At 45.1% G+C, this 13004-nt stretch overlaps 1 protein-coding gene across 1 annotated transcript in view; it reads left to right on the top strand.

The window, feature by feature from the left end:
• Positions 1-11691: 11691 nt before the first annotated feature.
• The window catches only part of LOC119268818 (aspartic proteinase NANA, chloroplast-like), a 4151-nt gene continuing 2838 nt past the window's right edge, over positions 11692-13004 (top strand). The window contains exon 1 of the mRNA XM_037550524.1: positions 11692-12483. Within this exon, the coding sequence (XP_037406421.1) occupies positions 11921-12483 (563 nt within the window). The 5' untranslated portion in view covers positions 11692-11920. The remainder of the gene's footprint in view (positions 12484-13004) is intronic.

Raw genomic sequence — 13004 nt, forward strand, 5'->3', positions numbered from 1 at the left:
CGTACTTCTTCGTCCTATATATACCCACGTACCCCCAAACGATCAGATACGGAGCCAAAAAACCTAATTCCACCGCCGCAACTTTCTGTATCCATGAGATCCCATCTTGGGGCCTGTTCCGGAGCTCCACCGGAGGGGGCATCAATCACGGAGGGCTTCTACATTATCATCCAAGCCCCTCCGATGAAGTGTGAGTAGTTTACTTCAGACCTACGGGTCCATAGTTAGTAGCCAGATGGCTTCTTCTCTCTTTTTGGGTCTCAATACAATGTTCTCCCCCTCTCTCGTGGAGATCTATTCGATGTAATCTTCTTTTTGCAGTGTGTTTGTTGAGACCGATGAATTGTGGTTTATGATCCGGTCTATCTATCAATAATATTTGAATCTTCTCTGAATTCTTTTATGTATGATTGGTTATCTTTGCAAGTCTCTTCGAATTATCAGTTTGGTTTGGCCTACTAGATTGGTTTTTCTTGCCATGGGAGAAGTGCTTAGCTTTGGGTTCGATCTTGCGGTGTCCTTTCCCAGTGACAGAAGGGGCAGCAAGGCACATATTGTATTGTTGCCATTGAGGATAACAAGATGGGTTTTTTATCATATTGCATGAAACTATCCCTCTACATCATGTCATCTTGGTTAAGGCATTACTCTGTTTTTAACTTAATACTCTAGATGCATGCTGGATAGCGGTCGATGAATGGAGTAATAGTAGTAGATGCAGGCAGGAGTCGGTCTACTTGTCTCGGACATGATGCCTATATACATGATCATACCTAGATATTCTCATAATTATGCTCAATTCTGTCAATTGCTCAACAGTAATTTGTTCACCCACCATGGAATACTTATGCTCTTGAGAGAAGCCACTAGTGAAACCTATGGCCCTCAGGTCTCTTTCTCATCATATCAATCTCCATCACTTTATTATTGCTTTGCTTTTTACTTTGCCTTTTACTTTTCACTTTGCATCTCTATACCAAAAATATTATTTATCATCTCTATCAGATCTCACTTTCGTAAGTGACCGTGAAGGGATTAACAACCCCTAAGTGCATTGGTTGCGTTGAGCTATTGTTTTTGTGTAGGTACGAGGGACTCGCGCGTAGCCTCCTACTGGATTGATACCTTGGTTCTCAAAAACTGAGGGAAATACTTACGCTACTTTGCTGCATCAGCCTCTCCTCTTCGGGGAAATCCAACGCAGTGCTCAAGAGGTAGCATTCACCACCTTCGGATTTGTGCCTTCGAAGTTGTTGATTTTTATGGCACCGGAATGGTAGACCTCCTCGATAACGTAAGGACCTTCCCATTTAGAGAGAAGTTTTCCTGCAAAAAATCTTAAACGAGAGTTGTATAGTAATACATAATCACCTACATTAAACTCACACTTTTGTATCCTTTTGTCATGCCATCTTTTAACTTTTTCTTTAAACAACTTGGCATTTTCGTAGGCTTGGGTTCTCCATTCATCATGTGAGCTAATATCAAATAACCTCTTCTCACCAGCAAGTTTAAAATCATAATTAAGTTCTTTAATAGCCCAATAAGCCTTGTGTTCTAGTTCGAGAGGTAAGTGACATGCTTTTCCATAGACCATTTTATATGGCGACATACCCATAGGATTTTTATATGCAGTTCTATAGGCCCATAATGCATCGTCAAGTTTCTTGGACCAATTCTTTCTAGACCTATTAACAGTCTTTTGAAAAATTAATTTGAGTTCTCTATTACTCAATTCTACTTGACCACTAGACTGAGGGTGATAAGGAGATGCAATTCTATGATTAACATCATATTTAGCAAGCATTTTACGGAAAGCACCATGAATAAAATGTGAACCACCATCAATCATTAAATATCTAGGGACTCCAAACCTTGGAAAAATAACTTCTTTAAGCATTTTAATAGAAGTGTTATGATCAACACTACTAGTTGGAATAGCTTCTACCCACTTAGTAACGTAATCAACAGCAACCAAAATATGTGTATAACCATTAGAGGAAGGAAAAGGTCCCATATAGTCAAAGCCCCAAACATCAAATGGTTCAATAACAAGTGAATAATTCATAGGCATTTCTTGACGTCTACTAATATTACCAATTCTTTGACATTCATCACAAGTTAAGACAAACTTACGGGCTTCCTTGAAGAGAGTAGGCCAATAAAAACCAGATTGCAGTACCTTATGTGCAGTTCTATCTCCAGCATGGTGTCCTCCATAAGCTTCGGAGTGACACTTGCGTAGGATTTGCTCCTGTTCATGCTCAGGTACACAACGTCTAATAACACCATCTACTCCTTCTTTATAAAGATGTGGGTCATCCCAAAAGTAATGCCTCAAATCATAGAAGAACTTTTTCTTTTGCTGGTATGTGAAACTAGGTGATATAAACTTAGCAACAATGTAATTAGCATAATCAGCATACCATGGAGCAGTATGAGAAGCATTTATGACATTTAATTGCTCATCGGGAAAGCTATCATCAATAGGTAGTGGGTCATCAAGCACACTTTCTAACCTAGACAAGTTGTCTGCAACGGGGTTCTCAGCTCCTTTTCTATCAACAATATGCAAATCAAATTCTTGTAGCAAGAGAACCCATCTAATAAGTCTAGGTTTAGCATCTTTCTTTTCCATAAGATATTTAATAGCAACATGATCAGTGTGAATAGTTACTTTAGAATCAACAATATAAGGTCTAAACTTATCACAAGCAAATACAACCGCTAAGAATTCTTTTTCAGTGGTAGCATAATTTCTTTGAGCATTGTCTAGAGTTTTACTAGCATATTGAATAACATTTAGTTTCTTATCAACTCTTTGTCCTAGAACAGCACCTGCAGCATAATCACTAGCATCACACATAATTTCAAAGGGTAAATTCCAATCAGGTGGCTGAACAATAGGTGCAGAGATCAATGCTTTCTTAAGTATTTCAAATACTTCTACGCAATCATCATCAAAGACAAATGGTATATATTTTTGTAATAAATTAGTCAGAGGCCGAGAGATTTTTGAGAAGTCCTTAATGAACCTCCTATAAAAACCGGCATGACCAAGGAAACTTCTTATACCTTTGATGTCCTTGGGACATGGCATCTTTTCAATAGCATCAACCTTGGCTTTATCAACTTCAATACCTCTTTCAGAAACTTTATGCCCCAAGACAATACCTTCATTAACCATAAAGTGACACTTTTCCCAATTCAAGACAAGATTAGTTTCTTCACATCTCTGCAAAACTCGATCAAGGTTGCTCAAGCAATCATCAAAAGAAGATCCATAGACGGAAAATTCGTCCATGAAAACCTCACAAATCTTTTCACAAAAGTCAGAGAATATAGCCATCATGCATCTTTGAAAGGTAGCAGGTGCATTACATAAACCAAAAGGCATACGTCTATAAGACCAAAAGGGCATGTAAAAGTAGTCTTTGATTGATCTTTGGCTGACACAGGTATTTGAGAGAAACCAGAATAACCATCTAGAAAGCAAAAATGTGTATGTTTGGACAATCTTTCTAGCATTTGATCAATAAAAGGTAAGGGGTAATGATCTTTTTTAGTAGCCTTATTTAATTTGCGGAAATCAATTACCATCCTATAACCTGTAATAATTCTTTGAGGAATCAATTCATCTTTATCATTAGGAACAACAGTAATACCTCCCTTCTTAGGGACACAATGGATAGGGCTTACCCATTGACTATCAGCAACGGGATAAATTATATGTGCCTCAAGGAGCTTTAGTATCTCCTTTCTTACCACTTCTTTCATTCTAGGATTTAGCCGACGTTGATGATCACGAACTGGTTTAGCATCTTCTTCCAAATTAATTTTATGTTGACATAGAGTGGGACTAGTGCCCTTAAGATCATCAAGAGTATACCCAATAGCAGCGCGGTGCTTCTTCAGAGTTTTCAATAATCTCTCTTCCTCATGCTCTGAAAGGTTAGCACTAATAATAACAGGATGTATCTTTTTATCATCAAGATAAGTATATTTAAGAGTATCAGGTAACGGTTTAAGCTCAAACACGGGATCTCCCTTGGGTGGAGGAGGATCCCCTAGGATTTCAACAAGTAAATTGTTTTTTTAGAATAGGTTCCTGTTTAAAGAATACTTCATCTAATTCCCTTCTTTCATTCATAAACATATCATTTTCATAGTCTAGCAAGTATTGTTCTAAAGGATCACTAGGAGGTACGACAGTAGAAGCAAGACCAATAATTTCATCCTTACTAGGTAATTCTTCTTCACGGTGTTGTCTACTAAATTTAGAAAAATTAAATTCATGAGTCATATCATCTAAACCGATAGTAACATCTCTTTTGCAATCTATGGTAGCATTAACAGTATTTAAGAAGGGTCTACCAAATATAATGGGACAAAAGCTATCTTGTGGGGAACCAAGAACAAGAAAATCAACAGGATATTTAGTTTTCCCACACAAGACTTCAACATCTCTATTGGCAAGTTTAATTGTGACATCAATATCTTCCATCTCAGCAGGTGTGATATCATGCATAACTTCTTTGTATAAGGAATAAGGTATTGCACTAGCACTAGCACCCATATCACATAAGCCATGATAACAATGATCCCCTATTTTAACAGAAATAACAGGCATGCCTACCACAGGTCTAGGTTTATCTTTATCACGGGGTTTAGCAATTCTAGTAGTTTCATCACAGAAATAAATAACATGCCCATCTATATTATCAGACAAGAGATCTTTAACAGTAGCAATATTAGGTTCAACTTTAACTTGCTCAGGAGGTGTATATGTTTTAATATTGCTTTTACGAACTACAGTTTAAGCTTTAGCATGATCCTTTATCCTAACAGGGAAATGTGGTTTCTCAACATAAGAAGTAGGAACAATAGGATCGTTATAAGTGATAGTCTTTTCTTCAACTTTAATAGGTGCAGCTACTTTTACTTCTATGGGAGGATGATATTTAAAACACTTCTCCTTGGGGAGATCAACATAGGCAGCAAAAGATTCACAGAAAGAAGCTACTATCTCAGAGTCAAGTCCATATTTAGTGCTAAATTTACGAAAAATATTGGTATCCATAAAAGATTTAACACAATCAAAACTAGGTGTCATACCTGACTCCTTACCATTGTCGAGGTCCCAATCTTTAGAGTTGCATTTAATTCTTTCCAATAAATCCCGTTTGAATTCAATAGTCTTCATCATAAAAGAGCCAGCACAAGAAGTATCAAGCATGATGCGATTGTTACCAGAAAGCCGAGCATAAATTTTTTGAATAATCATTTCTCTTGAGAGCTCATGATTGGTGCATGAATATAACATTGATTTAAGCCTCCCCCAAGCTTGAGCAATGCTTTCTCCTTCGCGAGGCCAAAAATTATTTATATAATTGCGATCATGATGAACAAGATGCATAGGATAAAACTTCTCATGAAATTCCAATTTCAATCGTTTGTAATTCCAAGACCCCATATCATCACATAGCCTATACCAGGTCGATGCATCTCCCCTCAAAGATAAAGGGAAGACCTTCTTCTTAACAACATCTCCGGGTACACCTGTAAGCTTAAATAATCCACAAACTTCATCCACATATATCAGATGTTCATCAGGATGTTTTGTTCCGCCTCCTAAAAAAGGATTAGCTACCAGTTTTTCTATCATACCCGAAGGAACTTCAAAGCAAGCATTTTCATTTTCATTTTCATTTTCAGTAGGTTCAGTAGGTTGAGGAGCAACTCTTTGCTCTACTGGTCGGGGTGAAGATACCCCGAACAAGCCTCTCAGAGGATTACTTTCCATGGTAACAAGTGATAGTAAATTGCAGCACACTATATAAATTTTTCCTTACCAAATTACACCTACCAAAGGCACTTCACTCCCCGGCAACGGCGCCAGAAAAGAGTCTTGATGACCCACAAGTATAGGGGATCTATCGTAGTCCTTTCGATAAGTAAGAGTGTCGAACCCAACAAGGAGCAGAAGGAAATGATAAGCGGTTTCCAGCAAGGTATTCTCTGCAAGTACTGAAATAAGTGGTAACAGATAGTTTTGTAATAAGATAATTTGTAATGAGCAACAAGTAACAAAAGTAAATAAGGTGCAGCAAGGTGGTCCAATCCTTTTTGTAGCAAAGGACAAGCCTGGACAAACTCTTATATGATGTAAAGCGCTCCCAAGGACACATGGGAATATCGTCAAACTAGTTTTCATCACGTTCATATGATTCGCGTTCGGTACTTTGATAATTTGGTATGTGGGTGGACCGGTGCTTGGGTGCTGTCCTTACTTGTACAAGCATCCCACTTATGATTAACCTCTATTGCAAGCATCCGCAACTACAACAAAAGTATTAAGGTAAACCTAACCATAGCATGAAACATATGGATCCAAATCGGCCCCTTACGAAGCAACACATAAACTAGGGTTTAAGCTTCTGTCACTCTAGCAACCCATCATCTACTTATTACTTCCCAGTGCCTTCCTCTAGGCCCAAATAATGGTGAAGTGTCATGTAGTCGATGTTCACATAACACCACTAGAGGAGAGACAACATACATCTCATCAAAATATCGAACGAATACCAAATTCACATGACTACTAATAGCAAGACTTCTCCCATGTCCTCGGGAACAAAAGTAACTACTCACAAAGCATAAACATGTTCATAATCAGAGGGGTATTAATATGTATATAGGATCTGAACATATGATCTTCCACCAATTAAACCAACTAGCATCAACTACAAGGAGTAATTAACACTACTAGCAACCTACTAGCACCAATCCCGGACATGGAGACAAGAATTGGATACAAGAGATGAACTAGGGTTTTGAGATGAGATGGTGCTGATGAAGATGTTGATGGAGATTGCCCTCTCTCGATGAGAGGAGCGTTGGTGATGATGATGGCGATGATTTCCCCCTCCGGGAGGGAAGTTTCCCCGGTAGAACAGCTCCGCCAAAGCCCAAGATTGGTTCCGCCAAGGTTCCGCCTTGTGGCGGCGGAGTTTCATCCGAGAAGATGGCTTATGATTTTTTTTTCCATCGAAAGACTCCATATAGCAGAAGATGGCCACCGGAGGGCCACCAGGGGGCCCACGGGGTAGGGGGCGCACCCAGGGGGGTAGGGCGCACCCCCACCCTCGTGGGCAGGGTGTGGCCCCCCTGGTGAAGTTCTTGCTCTAAGTATTTTTTATATATTTGGAAAACATCTTCCGTGAAGTTTCGGGACTTTTGGAGTTGTGCAGAATAGGTCTCTAATATTTGCTCCTTTTCCAGCCCAGAATCTCAGCTGCCGGCATTCTCCCTCTTTATGTAAACCTTGTAAAATAAGAGAGAATAGGCATAAGTATTGTGACATAATGTGTAAGAACAGCCATAATGCAGTAAATATTGATATAAAAGCATGATGCAAAATGGACGTATCAATATGCGGCACCGAGCAAAATGGGAACAAGTATTGAGAGAAAAATTAGAAGGAGTATCACGAACAAAAGGAGTATGTGGAGCCGCATCCTATTGTGATCACCCGCAACGTGGCATCTTTCCAACATCATTGGGGGATCATTCAAGGGAAAGTGAACAAGTACGCCGGCTACTACTCACAAGTGACCAAACGCCCTCAAAATGGGATGAAAGTGGCAACTCACGTAAGCTCAATTACTTCATCTTGTCGTCATCTGCATATGCTTCTTATGTATGCATTCTCGTGCTCATACATACGTTGTTTGCTAGATGGCGGTGGCGACCGCTTTGTATCACGAGGTGGAGAAGATGTCGTTTGCTTTTAGACATTGTTGGATCATATTGAATGGCAAGCAGAGGACAATCTCAAGTCCGGCAAGAAGAGGAATGAGGCTCAAGCTTCAACCAATCAATTGGGTTGGACGATGAAGAGGACGATGTTGTCTTCACAAATGGAAAAGCCACCATGCCAAAGGATAACCACCAAGTCATGAGAAACAAGTGGGAGAAGGCATGTGCCTCCCGTGATGCCGCGACTACAAAAATGTTGTCCACATGGACGGGCATTTTTTCAGCGGGGGAGAACAAGGAGGAAAGGTACAAGCTCATGTTGGATGCGCAAAAGAAGAGGATAGAGTGGGACCGAAAGAGGGCGGGGAAGAAGCTCGAAATTGAGAGGGAGAAGATCGAGTTGGAGAAGCAAGAGGCGGCGATCAAACGGGAACTCGAGAAGGCCAAGATATTTGGCGACATAGAGCTTGAGAAGGAGATTGCAACTTGCACGGGATGCGGAGGATGCGAGGATCATGTTGGTGGATGAAACCCTCTTGGATGAGCATGCGAAGAAGTGGCTTGTGGACAAGAAGAAGGAGATCAACGACCGTAGGGTACGAGGCGGCGAGGGCGGGTGCGGCACGGATGCAAGAGGAGGAGGCACCCCAGATGCAGGCGGAACAGGACCAGAATGACGCATTCCGCCTGAAGCACGACGCATTTCCCTCGAAGCAGGCACCCGACTGATGATCCGAAGCCATCCGTCACGCTCGGACATTGATTTCAATTTGCATGTCTGGTTTGTTGAACTACAATTTGCTTTGCTTTGTTTTGAACTATTGAATTCGCATAATTTGTATCATATGATCGATGTGCGTGTATTGTATGAATTTGAGGATCAAAATTTGAGGTATGTGAATGTGCGGCGTAACATATGAGAGGTCGGCGGCGTGCACGCGGGCGTATAGGGAACGAATTTGCCAAGTCTAGTTGTAGATGGTCTAAGCTAGCCAGGCTCTCAGTTCGCCGAGAGCATATGTGTTAACAGAAACAGATCCAACCGAAATCCAGCGCAGCGAGTCCGACGAAACTTTGACCTGCGGCCAGCTAGCACGGCGCGGACAGAGCACAAGCGCGTCGCATCGTACCACCACAATGCCAATCGCGGCAGGTGCCGCCTGGACTACGCACATGCAGAGCACAACCACCACCCTAAGACACACAAGTTGATTGGTTCCAGCCGTGTGCGGTGCCCCCCTCCACCATAATCCACCTCGGTCCTATTGTAGCGGTGCTTAGGCGAAGCCCTGTTTCGGTAGCATCATCATCGTCATCGCGCCGTCGTGCTGACGAATCTCTCCCCCGACACTCTACTGGATCGTGAGTTCATGGGACGTCACCGAGCCGAACGTGCGCATATCATGGAGGAGTCGTACTTTCGGTACTAGGATCGGTCGATCGTGAAGGCGTACGAGTACATCAACCGCGTTGTCATAATGCTTCCGCTTACGGTCTACGAGGGTACGTAGACAACACTCTCCCCTCTCGTTGCTATGCATCACCATGATCTTGCGTGTGCGTAGGATTTTATTTTTGAAATTACTGCGTTCCCCAACAGTTCGGGCGCGGAAGAGCACGGGCACCAGCAGCGCCCAGGCTACCCTCGACATGTTCGACGGAATTACCGAACAAGAGTCGGTACGTTTTCTTTGCTCCTGTCCGATCAAATTTTTGCATAGACCACTAGTTCATTTCGCACATGACGAATGCTTGCAAATCATAATTATGTAGGATGTGATCTTGTCGAACATGATCAATGACAACAAAGATCTGACCGAAATGGAGTATGAATTGGAGGCCACCACCGCATTTGAAGTTGGGACCACATCTGATCTCAATCTGAGCAAGAAAAGAAGAAGACCAAGACGGCAAAGGCAAGATGTCCGACATTCTCAAGATTTGAGGACATCTTGTTGGTCAAAGGTTTGTTGGGCACAATGATGGATCTAATATGCGGCATCGAGCAAAATGGGAACAAGTATTGAGAGAAAAATTGGAAGGAGTATCACGAACAAAAGGAGTATGTGGAGCCGCATCGTATCGTGATCACCTGCAATGTGGCATCTTTCCAACATCGTTGGGGGATCATTCAAAGGAAAGTGAACAAGTACGTCGGCTACTACTCACAAGTGATCAAACGCCCTCAAAGTGGGATGAAAGTGGCAACTCACGTAAGCTCAATTACTTCATCTTGTCGTCATCTGCATATGCTTCTTATGTATGCATTCTCGTGCTCATACATACGTTGTTTGCTAGACGGCGGTAGCGACCGCTTTGTATCACGAGGTGGAGAAGATGTCGTTTGCTTTTAGACATTGTTGGATCATATTGAATGGCAAGCAGAGGACGATCTCAAGTCCGGCAAGAAGAGGAATGAGGCTCAAGCTCCAACCAATCAATTGGGTTGGACGATGAAGAGGACGATGTTGTCTTCACGAATGGAAAAGGCACCATGCCAAAGGATAACCACCAAGTCATGGGAAAATAAGTGGGAGAAGGCACTTGCCTCCCGTGATGCGGCTATAAAAATGTTGTCCACATGGACGGGCATTTTTTCAGCGAGAGAGAACAAGAAGGAGAAAAGGTACAAGCTCATGTTGGATGCGCAAAAGAAGAGGATGGAGTGGGACCGGAAGAGGGGCGGGTGAAGAAGCTCAAAATTGAGAGGGAGAAGATCGAGTTAGAGAAGCAAGAGGCGGCGATCAAATGGGAACTCGAGAAGGCAAGATATTTGGCGACATAGAGCTTGAGAAGGAGAGGTTGCAACTTGCACAGGACGCGAAGGATGCGAGGATCATGTTGGTGGATGAAACCCTTTTGGATGAGCATGCGAAGAAGTGGCTTGCGGACAAGAAGAAGGAGATCAACGACCGTAGGGTACGAGGCGGCGAGGGCGGGTGCGGCACAGATGCAAGAGGAGGAGGCACCCCGAATGCAGGCAGAACAGGACCAGAATGACGCATTCCGCCTGAAGCATGACGCATTTCGCTCGAAGCAGGCACCCGACCGATGATCCGAAGCCATCCGTCACGCTCGGACATTGATTTCAATTTGCATGTCTGGTTTGTTGAACTACAATTTGCTTTGCTTTGTTTTGAACTATTGAATTCGCATAATTTGTATCATATGATCGATGTGCATGCATTATATAAATTTGAGGATCAAAATTTGAGTATGTGAATGTGCGGTGTAACATATGAAAGGTCGGTGGCGTGCCCGTGAGCGTATAGGGAACGGATTTGCAAAGTCAAGCTGTAGATGGTCTAATAGGCCCTGTTTGGTTCGGCTGTGAATTTCTAAAAGCAGTTGTGAAAAATCTGCTGTGGAAAAACAGCTGTGAAAAATCTGATGTGAAAAAGATGTAGGTCATTTGACAAACCAGCTGATACAGTTTTTTCAGATTTTGACCCGCGGCGGAATCAGATTTTGGAAAGCATGTCTGAATTGCTTCAGCTTTTGGTTCAGATTTTGGCAGCGGATATTTAAAATCGAATTCTGTTGGGTTTGCCCTTTGGTTCAGATTCTACTGCACGGTAACGGAATCCATCGATAAAAAATAAACCAAACAGGGCCTAAGCCGGCTAGGCTCTCAGTTCGCCGAGAGCATCTTTTTTTTTTTTTGAGCATCTGTGTTAACGGAAAGAGATCCAACCGAAATCCGGCGCACCGAGTCCGACGAAACCGAGACCTGCGGCCGGCTAGCACGGCGCGGACAGAGCACAAGCGCGTCGCGTCGCACCACCACAATGCCAATCGCGGCAGGTGCCGCCCGGACTACGCACAGCACAGCCACCACCCTGAACAAAAACTTAGCACTAAACTAAACTAACCTAAGCTAGCTGCCTCCCCCACGCAAAGAGGGCAAGATAAATACGCACTCCAAAGCGGCACACACACAAACACACACACGCCGCCCGAAACTCTAGCGCAAACAAAAGCACCACCACCACCGCCCGCCGCGGCAGCTCGCAGCGGCGGCTTGCCTGCTCAGCCGTGAGGCGCGCGCGCGCGCATTGCCGCGTACGGCCGCCGGCGGGCCAGCCACATACACACATCGCCGGACGTCGCGTTGGCGGCCTAGCAAAGCCGCGAAACCCAAGAATCTGCCGCGCCGTCGGCAATGGCGGGTCGCCGCCTGGCCCTGCTGCTTGTCGCGCTGGCCGCGGCGTTCCTGGCAGGCGCGAGCGGCCGCCACGCGAGCGACTCGGCGCGGTTCCCCCTGCTCCGCCTCGCCGCGCCGGCGTCCCTCGCCGACCTGGCGCGCAGCGACCGGCAGCGGATGGCGTTCATCGCCTCGCACGGGCGGCGGCGCACGCGGGAGACCGCGGCGGGCTCGTCGGCCTCTTCAGCTGCCGCGGCCTTCGCGATGCCGCTCACCTCCGGCGCCTACACGGGCATCGGGCAGTACTTCGTGCGCTTCCGCGTGGGCACCCCGGCGCAGCCGTTCCTGCTGGTGGCCGACACCGGCAGCGACCTGACCTGGGTCAAGTGCCGCCGCCCCGCCTCGGCCAACTCCTCGCTCTCGCCGGCCGACTCGGGGCCGGGGTCGGGGCGCGCGTTCCGCCCCGAGGACTCGAGGACATGGGCGCCCATCTCGTGCACGTCGGACACCTGCACCAAGTCGCTCCCCTTCTCCCTCGCCACCTGCCCCACGCCCGGCAGCCCCTGCGCCTACGACTACCGGTCAGCATTCCCTCACTCGCCGTCCGCATTCGCATTCGCATCGCTCTCCCCTCCACCGTACTAACCAGCCTTCACCCGAACGCCAGCCCGCGCTTTACCGCCGCCACCACTCGTACTCCTCCTATACTTAGCTGCGCGTAATCGCCGTCGATTGAATCGAATCGATCTGCGGGTGGGGCGTCGTTAATTGGCCGTGGCATTGATGAGGAGACGCGAGCAGCAGAGGCGGCAGAGGCAGCAGGAGGAGGCAGGAGACGCCATTAGTGGTTGGTTGGTGGGCGAGTCGGATCTCGCGCAGTTGCAATTTGCAAATGGCAATGGGGCCGCGGCGTCTAATCAATGCGGCGCCATTGATGCCCTCCCTGCTCCGGGCAGCTCCGGCCTGCCTCGCCTTACTGGTGCTGGTACCGGCAGTCCCACTTGTACTGCGAGACCGCAGCACTGCACGGCATTGATTGGCTCGGCCGTGTAGGTCGACGACGCCCCTTCTCGTATGTACTCCTCCTACCCCCTGTGATGGA

The sequence above is a fragment of the Triticum dicoccoides genome, chromosome 3A (assembly GCF_002162155.2).
Source record: "Triticum dicoccoides isolate Atlit2015 ecotype Zavitan chromosome 3A, WEW_v2.0, whole genome shotgun sequence".
Lineage (NCBI taxonomy): Eukaryota > Viridiplantae > Streptophyta > Magnoliopsida > Poales > Poaceae > Triticum > Triticum dicoccoides.